Genomic DNA, 12,596 nt, shown 5'->3' on the forward strand with positions numbered 1-12,596 from the left:
GAAGAACTAAGTTTAAAAAGATGTAAATTAAGCTTATGTATTAATTTGGAAATATTCTATTTGTGACCCAGATAAGTTACTGCAATATAATTTAAGCATTGAAATTTAAAAACAAGTAATATATAGATTTATGACTAATGTGCTACTGATTTATGACTAATCGTGTCATCACAGATTGGGTTTTGTATGAATGTTGCTGAAGACAAATTTTCTTGTTTACAGTACTGGTGTAGAATACTTGTTGACTGCTGGACACAGACTTAGTCGACAAGATCTGAAAAATGCTGTCCGTAATACACGAGCCTTGCATCAAGAATTCTGGGTAATTAAATATTATATTGAAATAATTATTTACTTCAAAACACCATATTATGAGTGGGTGGTATATTGAATCACCTTGTCAGTCCATCATTCTCTCCTTTCAAATGTTGTTGTAGTTATTTCAGGTCCCAGTGGATGGATTGATTTCAAATTTGGTGTGTAGCTTCAAATAGATGGGGATATTGGGCATATGTTGTAAGCCATTATGAGTGCTATCCAATATGAACTTCCTTTTTCATGGGACTTAGCCATTTTTCACTATATGGACTAAAAAAGAAAATTTTTGTCACAAAATCTTTGCCTCCAATTAATGGATTGATTTCAAATTTGATTTATGACTTCATTTAGATGTGGCATAGGTTGTAATGCATTTTGAGTGCTGTACTATATCAACATCTGGTTTTGTGGGACTTTACCATTTTTCATTATATGGATCAATAGAAAAAATATTTTAGCTCCCTATAAGTGGATTGATTCCAAACTTAGCTTCATATAGATGGGGCATAAGTAATTTTGATTACAACATTAGCTTCCTTTATGATGTTGGGGGGGGGAGGGGGTATGCCTAGCACATGTGTATAGGCATGTTCGATGTAATGTTTATATTAACTATGTTGAAGATTAATTTTAGATATTTTTATCAGACCTTGTTACAATAAATATTACTTTCAATATTGTGTTGGTTTTTTCTTTTCAGGAGATATTTATGAATCACCCCGAGAAGGTCCATGTTGCTGGTTCTGGAATGAAGAATCGTTACAGAACTATTATACCCAGTGCGTTGTTTTAAATAAAAAATTAAGTATTTTAAATATAGTATTAGGATTTTTTACCCCCTGTTCTCTTTCCACCGCCCTCCCCGCCCACCACCCAAAAAAAAAAAAACCAAAAAAAACACCTTATTACTATAATTTTCATGATTTTACAGGGCTATGCCATTGAACTTTAGGGTGAATTTCAATTAGGCTTGTGTATAATGTCAACAATGGGGACAAGGAAGCTGATGTGGTGGTTAGGAAAGTGAGGGAATATGTAAATTATTAGTAAAGCAAAATACATACATGTACATATATACATTGACTAGTGTTGATTCATTACTAGAGGATCACAACATGTAGCATGTCCTGAATAGATTTCATTTATATTGAGTTATTTAAATTTTTAGTTGAAAATTATCAATATATTAACATTGTATAACTGAATAATCAATTAATTCATTTTTAACCTGTTACAGATGAACACAGTAGAGTTATTCTACCAGACAGTGAATGGGATCCTCTGTCTTCATATATCAATGCTAACTATATAAGAGTAAGTGGAATACTACTTCTTGAAAATAGAAAAAGGTGCACAGTTTTAAGGTTTCAATAGGAAATATTTTAATATTAAATGCATATTCATTTTCAGTTTTTTTCCACAGCTTCTGCCTTACAACAAATTTACTGATGCTTTGGAAATAACAAGTAAATTTATTGGTTTTGATATGATTGTTAGAGACAACTTTTTTGCACTTTCCAACCCACTGAGATAATAGAACATATTTATACACTATACATTTACAGTATTATGGATCTTGTTTTATTAATTACCAACAGGGTGACAGATAATATGAGGCAGGTTTAATCTGTAAGAGGACGAAATTTTAAGTTAGTGTGGCCCTATCAATTACAATGCAGTTTTAGTAGACTTCAAAGTTCTCTGTGGGCAGAGTTTTTCCATATGTTCAGATTTTAACGAAACGAGTAGAAACAGTATCAGACTGAAAGGCTAGCTGTACGACTAATATCTTTCAACAATAATTTTTCCTTTGCCTTCCATTCAATCTGACAATTAGAGTTATTGTTTGAATACAAGCTAAGACACTCACTAGCTTACTCTACAATCAGTTGTTTCCTCCATGGATAATTTTGCCTGTACTATATCCATATATCTTGGAAAATTACACTAGATACAACTTTTTATTAGACTGAAATCAGGCGCTCAGTGCGTCTAATGTTATATCTTAAATTTGTCTTCATAACCTTCCTCCTCTATTACTGGTATGAGAACTTTGTATGCAGTACAAACAACTACTCATTTAAAGATGTTCTTCTCATTACAGGGGTATGAATGTGAACCTCACACGTACATTGCTACACAAGGTCCCATGTCCCATACTATTGTAGATTTCTGGAGAATGGTCTGGTTTGAGAAAAGTCCAATTATTGTCATGATAACAAAACTTAAAGAAAATAATAGTGTAAGTTTTATTTTCATTTTTGGTCTTCTTTCCAGTTATCTTATTAATAAATCAGATAGATATAATTAGATATACATTGTATTATATTTCATATGGTTTTCAGCACACATTTCTGTCCTAAATGTACTTGTTCCTTTATTGTGTACTGTAAACGAAAAAGATAAATGCTGTCTAAGTTATCAGCTAAACTTCAAGGTGCTGTATACTTATATTATGGAATTGCAAATCAGAAGTTGTGAAAAAACATCAAATAGTGTAGTATCTTGTACTCCGTATTTATTTTTCATCTTTTTATAGACTAAATGTGAGAATTACTTACCTGAGGATTATGGCACCTGCACATTTGGTGACATTGAGGTTAAAATTGAAAAAGTCAAAGCCAAACAGGGTTATACAGTGAGATACTTAACATTAAAGGTGGGTAAAGGATTGAACTTACTACATTGTGTGTCTGGTAAAATGTCTGACATTGGATGGGTGTGTTAGACCAGTACTTTTCTATACAGTGTATGCGCTGTCATTTCATTTTAAGTAGCAGTCTTTGTAAGAATCAGGCAAACTTTGTAATAGGTGGTACACCTCCAAATAGGCTACACATTTTTATTCTTGGTATTAACCTGTTTTTATGGTCTGCATGATGAAATGTATAACTATTCATTCCAATCTTTCTGCTCTTAGGAGAAAACTTGACATTTATACAGCCAGATGTGCCACATATGATAATCATATGGTGCTTGATTCATATGATAATCATATGACAATCATATGATATTGAACATATGATAGTCATATGATTATCATATGATTCTCATATTTTGGCTTAAAAACATGACAATCATATGTTTGTGAAAAACATATGATTATCATATGATAATCATGCGATAATCTTATTTATACCAAAACATATGATTTTCATATGGTGCTCGATTTATATTATAATCATATGATGCAAACCATATGATTCTCATGTGTGGCACATTTGCCTGTGTATAGGTGTTTGTCAGCCAAGTAAAATCATAATGAAAATTCTAAAATCACAGATTTTTTTTTTGGAGTTACCATAGAGATTAAGAATATGCTCAGACCAGTATTTTGACCTGTGTTGCCAAAAGCAGAAGCAGGTCTAGGGGTTGAGTCACTCCATCTGTCCGTCTATTGTCTGTCTGTAATGCTTCAGTTGTCATCATGGCACAACTCCTCTGAAACTACATTACAGAATTTCATGAAACTTGGTATTTAGCAAGAACACCATATGAAGTTGTGCTTATTTTCGGGAATCTGTGATTCTCTAATTTTTATGGGAGTTATGGCCTTTTGAACGTAGAAATTTATCAAAATCATCATGTATCAGCTTGTCATCACATCTCCTTTTAAACTACGCAACTGAATTTAATGAAACTTGGTATGTAGCAAGAACAAAATTCACATCAAGAAAAATGCAAGTTGATAATTTGCAATATAAATGATTTTGTGTTGGTTTGTTTTGTCTGAACTAACCAATTTAGAGTTTAAAGTGCATATTATTACAGTGTTTAACCATCTGTTGATGGTAGCCAAACCCAGCATTCCATATACCTGACAGAAGAACTTGTCAAAATATATCTTATTAGTAGTTGGGCTGACACTCTGGGTCTGGAAGTATTTCGCAACTCGAACCATCTTTGAAAAATACCAAGTGAAGAGTTGTTTTTAATAATAATATTGTCTGTCTGTTTTCAGTGTGATGGAGAGATTGCTACAGTTATACATTATTGGTATACAGCATGGCCAGATCATAAACCCCCACAGTCAGCTAAAATGTTATTAGAACTTGTAAAAGATGTAGAAAAGAAACGAGCCAAAGAACAACCCAGTAAAGGACCTGTTGTAGTACACTGCAGGTAAACTAATTACTGAGGACAGCCAAGTAAAGGACCTGTTGTAGTACACTGCAGATAAACTTATTACAAAATACAACTCAGTGAAGTGTCTGTTGTAATACTAGAAATAAACTTATTACTGGGTAAAACCCATAAAAAATTTATTTTCAAATTGAGATTTTCCTCAAATCCTTGAGTTTTTCTCAAATCTTCAATTTCAAGCAATTTGATTGGTTGAAATTTGAGTTGAGCAAAATCTCAATTTGAGATTTTTTTATAAAGCTGGGCCCTGTTCTAGTACACTGCATATAAACTAATCAGACCTTTTTAGTGCACTGCAAGTTATCTAATTACTGAGTACATTCCAGTAAAAGACTTGGGTCCAGTTTCATAAAAAAATCCATCAACTCATGTTTCAACCAAACATTTTTTTCCTCAAATTTGAAATTTTAAGCAAGCTAATGGGCTAAAATTTGAGTTGAGGAAAGATAACAGGAAATGATCAATTAGTAGTAAACTGCAGATTAATTAATTACTGAGTACACAATTGATTGAATAGGTTGATTGAAGAGTTTGTTAGTTGTCATCAATTATACAGTTTGAAAATATATTAGAACAGATCTGAAAAAGCTTCAGAAATTGTTTTACTAACTTAATAACAGTTTTCTGGTTTATTCTAGCATTGTAAAGAGATCAATTAAATGTTTTGTATATTTTCAGTGCTGGTATAGGGAGGACTGGTTGTTTAATAGCAATCACCATAGGAATGAGACAGCTGAAGGAGGAACATTCTGTAGATATACTGGGTGTTGTCTGTCATATGAGAATTGACAGGTATGTACTATTTATTGCTCAGGTAGAAGTTGACAAACAATCAATATACAAAGAATGTGTGTTTGTTGATAAACAACACAAAATACCACCCCTAATGTTCAATAAAAATATATCTGGCCTGGGTTTCATTAAAAAAAATCATAAGTTGAGAATTTACTCAGATCTCTGATTTTAAGTGATCTGATTGGTCAAAAGATGAGTTTAGGAAGGATTTGAGAAAATTTCAATATGAGGTTGTTTTTTTATGAAAATGGACACATAACTTGTTTCTTATATCCATAAAATGCTAGAGAATAGTGATTTAATATGTTAATTGTTTATATTAACAGGGGAGGAATGATACAGACACATGAACAGTATGAATTTATACACCAAGCCTTATGTGAGTATGAGAAAGAGTTAGGAGAACCAGAACCAATCAATGGTTTCCCTGGCGACTGACAACATATCAGCGATGTCTTCAACAATCATCAAATTCATTAAGGTCAACATTTATAGGTTACAGCGATTTCACTGTAATAAATGGCATTTACTTTATATTGTTTACATGCATAATTTGTTGAAAGTTATAAAATAATGAGAGGCTGTTACTTTATAGTGTTACTCTTGTTAAAGGTGAAAATTTTAACCTAATTAATTGTTAATTTTTCTTTATATTCTGAAAGTTTGGATCAAAATGTTTTGTCATGTTTTGACTCTAAACACATTTTAATATGATTGTTAACTTAGTTCTGTTGAGACTTTTGAATAGTAATTAGAAAACTGTTTGAAGATGGAATTGAGTCATGTAGTCAAAGCATTTTGTTATGATAAAACTTAATTGGAAAATATATATTTTGGATCCAATTTTTCTATGCCTGGGAGGGGAAATTTCCTTATCCTATTTAGATTTTTTCATTATGTTTTTTTTACTTTAACAATAAGTGAAATCTTCAATGTGTTACAATGCTTCTTGTTGTTGTCCTACACCTCTTTAATGTAAAATACTTCAGTTTTGTAGTTGTATATATGTGCTATGTTATAATGGTACATTTAGCTAAAAATGAATTAAGGGAAAGATTATTTGTCATTAGAGGTATTCATCTTCTTGATAATAACAATCACACATTAACTGTCTTTAATAGAAGTAAGGAATAGTTTTCACTCTCAGCTACAATTTTGAATATCTATTAGACACATTTATGTAAAAAACTATTTAACATATGTATTATATCCATTTAATTTCATATTTGAATGTCTGCTTTTTGACTTGTGTTATCATGTGATACGTTAGTATGTCATGTAACTGACATGTGACAGTGTACATGTGTTTTTCATACCTGTGATATGTACAGTTTTTATCCCTTTGTTTAAGTATTGAAGCTTTTTTCGTTTACCATTTTTTGATGCTATTTGTTGAAAATTATTCGAAGTATTGCTTTTTGTTAGATCAGGGACTGTCTTAGCATAAATAAAAAAAGCGTATTTAAAAGTATTCTCATGTTTAATTTATATGAAGTTTTATGTTTGAGATTTGGAATATATCTTACCTTAAAAATAACATTTGGCATATTCTAGCTTTAGCCTAACCTTAACCTAATCTAACTAATTCTGTATAATGTAGCATAACTTTTGCATATGTTATATATACATTGTTATTTTTACCATTATAATAGGGCAGAGAGTTAACAATGTTTTGCCAGTTATTAATATTTAATTGAATGCATTGTTCAATGGTCCTCAATTGATTGGTTAAAGAGCAGCTGTAAAATATTAAGATGAATTAAAAAAAATGTGATAGTGAAATCTTCTATCAAAGTTTATTTAAGCTACTGGAAACAATAAAAGCTGAATTTATTTTCAAGCATTATAGATTGCTTATATAAGATGTCAATCAATTCTTGCACAAAAACCAAGCATTGACTTATTTTTGTGTTTTTTCCTCATTAAATAATCATAATACATGACCCTCCCTTTTTTCATTTTTCATGAAACATCTTGTATAATATACATAAATTTAATATATGTGACTACAAGCTGGTCTTGTAGATCAAAAGAAGATCTCCCATTAATTTGTTCCATGTCCATTTACACCTGTCTCCACATGCATTCCATTTTGATGTTCAATATTTAGTGTTCTTTATTTTTATTTTTGAATTGATGCCTTTTGTGAAGTAGAAATAATTGCTTGTATGTTTTCTCTTACCATTTTTCTACCAGAGCGAATCTGATTCATATACCAATAGCATCAAATTAAGGAGATAGACCTAGGGTAAGGGACACAACTCTTAAAAATCATTGGAATGTTTTTATTCAGCATTTTACATCAATCTTATGTAAGCATCTAATTAACTTGGATTCATTTTATTCTGCTTCAAATGAAAGCTTGAAAGGCTTTGGTGAAATTGAATATGATACAAACATATAACTGATTTCATGAGTTATGTCCCTTACCCTAGGTCTACCTCCTTACGTTAGATATAAATAAGCAAGTCTCACAATAGATCTATCATTCTTTTGTTTATTGAGCAGCATTTTGTCTTCAGAAAGTTTATTTCTTAAGGAGGTAGACCTAGGGTAAGGGACATAACTATTGAAATCAGTAATATGTTTGCATCATATTCAATTTCACCAAAGCGTATGAAGCTTTCCTTTGAAAAAGAGTGAAAATAGTCAAAGTTAATTTGACACTTACACGAGATTGATGTAAAATGCTGAATACAAACGTTCCAATGATTTGAAAGATTTGTGTCCCTTACCCTAGGTCTGCCTCCTTTAATCAACAAAATAAAACCAAGTTTACAAATACTGTTATTACTGAATCATCAAACAATGTTGAAAACTAAAGGTTGGAGTAATCTAAGTTTTTACTACATGTATGTTATATTTATACAAATTTACAGTTTAGTAATTTCATATTGTTTTGTTTTCAGTTATGAAAGTTTTTTTGAAAGTGAAAATCAATTATGTCCATTTACATTATCTTATGAAAACTTGTTGTTCTTGAGTACTTTGCCTAATTAAGCACCTACCTATACCGGTTCAAAAAATGTAAACTTCTTAATGTTTCCATTTTCATACACTTCATTTTTGAAGTAAATAAATTTGTGGAGTTGTTCAGTAAACATATTTGTAGTGTTTTCAGAACATTTTTTAATTCATCAATTTACAAATTAAAAAATCATTTCAGTGGATATCAGGGACTTAAGTTCTAGTCAAAAACTTCATTTTGTAAAATGTTCATTAATATAATTACAGTAGACCTGTCTAAACTGAACCCTTAATAAACTAGAAACCTGTATGAACCAAATATCTTCTTGAACCAAACAGTCTTAAGTTCAAAAGGGGTTTGATTATGAAATTCTAAGAATTTCATTTTTCTTATTCCTCAACTCATGAAGCACCAGATGGTTTAAATGGAAATATTCTCCAACAACCACCCACTCCTGTTATGATAAGACAATTCTTGATCTTGCACTTTATGATAAATACAGCAAATTCTGTATGTACAGAATCATTTTTTTGACATAAATACTTCTCAGTCACCTGTTGGACAAACTTCCTTAGACATCAAACTTCACTTACGATACTTAAGAAATGATAGAAAGTTTGAACTTATATCAGGTTATAGTAATTCAATCAATAGAAGACTGACTCATTGTAAGTTCTATTTAGACAGGTAACTGGTTTACACAGGGTTTGCTATAGATAGGTAACTAGTTTATACAGGGTTTGCTATGGACTGGAAACTAGTTTATTTTTTGTTTGCTATAGACAGGTTACTGGTTTATACATAGTTTGATATAGACAGGTTACTTACTGGTTTATACAGGGTTTGCTTTGAACAGGTTTCTAGGATATGTTGCATTCAATTAAGACATTTTTTGACATATGTATGATTGTATATTGCTATCTGTCCTGCTTTTCACATGTTGTATAATAATTTAAGAACACTTGTGAAAACAGATTTTTTTTTTTTTATACAATGTTAGTTTTAATTTTCTTTTTTTCTCCACTTTTTGTGACAGCGTTACTAGTGAATGGGGATTGATGGATAATACGCTTTACAGCAGCTGTTTATGTCTATAGTTGAAGACTTAACCACACTGAATGTTATATGATTTTGTTTTTGTTTGTCAAATTAGTGGGAATCAAGACAATTGAGTTTTGTTCAGAAGAAAATTGTTGGAATTTTGTGTAAGTCTTGGTAAATATGTTTATGTGTTCCATCAGGGAGTCGGCAATATCTAACAGCAAGTATATGTTTATGTGTGGCAGATTTTATAATGGTACTATATGCAGATTAATAAATTTACTTAAACATGCTTTAACTTTATACTCATTGATCTCAAATGTTTTGATATTGTAAATCTGACAATGTTTTTTTTAATACATGTACATCTTAACCCACTGTTTCATATTAGAAATCATTTGTTTTCTTTATTTGTTGTAGAAAGTATACAAGTTATTGATCTGATGTTTCTCAATATACATACAAAACTGTTCATATTGATAAATGTAAAGAGAAGGAATGTTGCCATGGTTATATTTAACAGGTAGAAAATACCTATTACATGAACATGTACTGGTATAAGAAAGGTCATTTGACTTTAAGAAGAACCATTATGACCCCTGCCTGTTTCAAGATTTCTAGGGACCAGTGGTACCAGTTAGGTTTTCCCATGTACAAAACCCTGCTAACTCTGTGAGATCTGAATGGTTAGCAAATGTTATGAGACACTTTCCATTTACCTCATAAGAGTTCTCCTTATTGTATAATAAAAAATAAAACTTAGATTTTTTATTTTACATATGGGTAAAATGTATTGAATCAAGTTTAAATCCTTAATTCTGAATTTTTTGATTTGGTTTCATACCCCTATAGGTTTAAACTTATTTGTTTTTATGAAATTCAATTTTTATGAAATCACACAATTTAACATTTCAAAGTAGTTATATTCCCAATTTTTTTGTAAGAATCTCATGGGTTTTTTTTTTTTTTTAATGTTACAAAAAAATATGATGTTCTTTTCAATTTTCCTTGTCACATTACTGCTGTATGTATTTGCAATGACTTTTTAATTAACTACTGTGAAAGCACTTTAATTCATGGATACCAATTTTCATGGGAAGAAACACGAGTTCGTGGATTCTTGAATTCATAGTTTTGAAGTTTTCAAATTTCATGATTTTGCCTACCCACGAATACCATGAAAATTACTACCCCAGGAACAATAGTAATTTAACAGTTTATGACAAACATGTTATAATTTACAATGTAATTTACAATGTAATAGGTATCTCCTACCTTGAAACAAGTAGATAATATTACGTTAATTTGGTGAAAGCTGGATTCCTAAGGCAGTATGGATCTTTATCATTGGCTCAACAGCTTGATGTTGTTAGCTTTATTAGTAAACACATTACAACAGTTCACTGACCAAATTCAAGGCTTAATTTCAAATGCTCGGTAACGTACTTACTTCAACATTTATTTGACACTTGATTTCTGACATTTGACCAATGTATTTGATTTTTCAAACTTTTTGATATTTGCCCTGTGACATACTTATCATCAGTATCTGAATGTGACCTTTGACCTCTGATATTTGACTTTATGCCACCTTGTATATCCCTGTGATACATCAGAAGTTAGAATAACATCAATAATTGTTGTATTGTACTGTTGTTATTTTGTGCAATAAAATGACCTCTCATATGAGTTTGATTTTGATTCTAGATGTCGAGTTAAACAATGAAATAAGTCACATTGGTACTTGTGGATTTCCCCCCTTTTTAGCTCACATAACCTGCAGGGCCATGCATGTGAGCTATTGCAGCTACTTGGCATCCATGGTCATCATTGTTAACATTTTTTTTAAAAACTCTTCTCATCTGACACCACTGGACCAATTAGAACCAGATTTGGTATGAATGTTCCTTAGGGTATTCTGCCTAGAAATTTGTGAGGATTTTTAATCTGTTGAAAAATATGGCCAACTGATAGATTTAGCCAAATTTTGACATAAGTGAGAGTGTTTAGCATGATGAAATCAGTCTGTGGTCAAACTTGGTGAAAATCTGTTTACCTATGTTGGAAATAAAAGCCATTTTTGGAACGTTTTCTAGGGGCCTGCCCTAAGTGATCACTCTGTCCGTCTGTAACAAATTTTGTCTAGGTTGTAACTTTTTTGTCTTTTGATATAGGCATTTAATATTTTGCCTGTGGGTAGATCACCTACAGAAAATATGTCTCGAGCCAGGATATCGCTAATTACCTTGAACTTTGACCTCAAGGTCAAATTCCTGTTTTCCACTGACAAACTCATGTCCAGTCTGTAACTATTTGGTCTTACAATGTTGGCTTTTGATATTAAGCATGTGGGTAGATCACCTAAAGACAATGTGTCATGTACCATGGAAAGTGGCCTATGACCTTGAACTTTGACCTCAAGGTCAAATTCCTGTTTTTTCATTGACAAACTAAGTTTTTTGTCTTTTGATGTGGGCTTTGATAATTGGCATGGGAGTTGATCACCTGAATTTGAATCGTATGTATGGCTTAATTGCTACGAGAGGGCCTACAGAGATGGATTCCATTTCAATGATTTCTAGTTTTTGCTATTTATTACTTATAAAAAATCTTCTGTGAAATTACAAGATAGAATTCAATAAAAGTTTATATGATAGTTCATTTGGTATGAGCATTAAGAATTTTTATCCAAGAAAAAACATGGACACTTTACAACCAAAAAAAAGAATATGGCTAATTAAGCCAGTTGAGTGGTGTTTCTTCTTTACAGCCTTTAGCTGTTAGCTCACCTGGACCAAAAGTCTCAGTGAGTTTATGCCATCAGTTTGCTCAATTACATGAAAACTCCTTGACCAATTTTAATCAAAATTGGAAGAAATAGTGTATGCAAGAGCTCTATGAAAGATCAACTTATGGTTCTACTTGATTTAACAGGATTGACGCCAGAGGCCATTTAAACTTCTGATTTTCAAAGATCTACTCATCTGAAACAACAGGTGCCAATGTTTTGAAACTTGATAGTGTTAAAACCCTCAATGCCCACTGGAGGTGAATATTTTCAAATTTAATTTATTTCAAACTATTGTGTATTTCTGTAACTATCTCTATATCTGCAAACAAAGCATACACAGGAAAAATTTAAATTGGATGCCTTGTAAAGTTTGTGAATGATGAAAAATTTTACAAAAAGTTTCCAAAAAAACAAGAAGAAGGTTGGTATTGATTTTGGGGGTAATTGAGCATTTCTAAGATGTCTAGCTTTTACTTAACCATTTACAGTGTCTGAATTGTATATGGACAGGTACTTAACCATTTACAGTGTCTGAATTGT

General features: G+C 31.3%; 1 protein-coding gene across 1 annotated transcript in view; it reads left to right on the top strand.

Annotated features, from left to right (window-relative positions):
• Positions 1-10,954, top strand: part of LOC148609392 (tyrosine-protein phosphatase non-receptor type 5-like) — a 43,499-nt gene extending 32,545 nt beyond the window's left edge. Inside the window, exons 8-15 of the mRNA XM_088595943.1 lie at positions 223-322; positions 1,019-1,097; positions 1,556-1,632; positions 2,423-2,560; positions 2,858-2,977; positions 4,280-4,440; positions 5,140-5,253; positions 5,583-10,954. Of these exons, the coding sequence (XP_088452069.1) occupies positions 223-322; positions 1,019-1,097; positions 1,556-1,632; positions 2,423-2,560; positions 2,858-2,977; positions 4,280-4,440; positions 5,140-5,253; positions 5,583-5,694 (901 nt within the window). The 3' untranslated portion in view covers positions 5,695-10,954. The remainder of the gene's footprint in view (positions 1-222; positions 323-1,018; positions 1,098-1,555; positions 1,633-2,422; positions 2,561-2,857; positions 2,978-4,279; positions 4,441-5,139; positions 5,254-5,582) is intronic.
• The last annotated feature ends 1,642 nt before the right edge of the window (positions 10,955-12,596 follow it).

Source organism: Perna viridis, chromosome 8 (genome assembly GCF_037379345.1).
Source record: "Perna viridis isolate PV_CMFRI_1.1 ecotype Kerala chromosome 8, ASM3737934v1, whole genome shotgun sequence".
NCBI classification, from domain to species: Eukaryota; Metazoa; Mollusca; class Bivalvia; order Mytilida; family Mytilidae; genus Perna; species Perna viridis.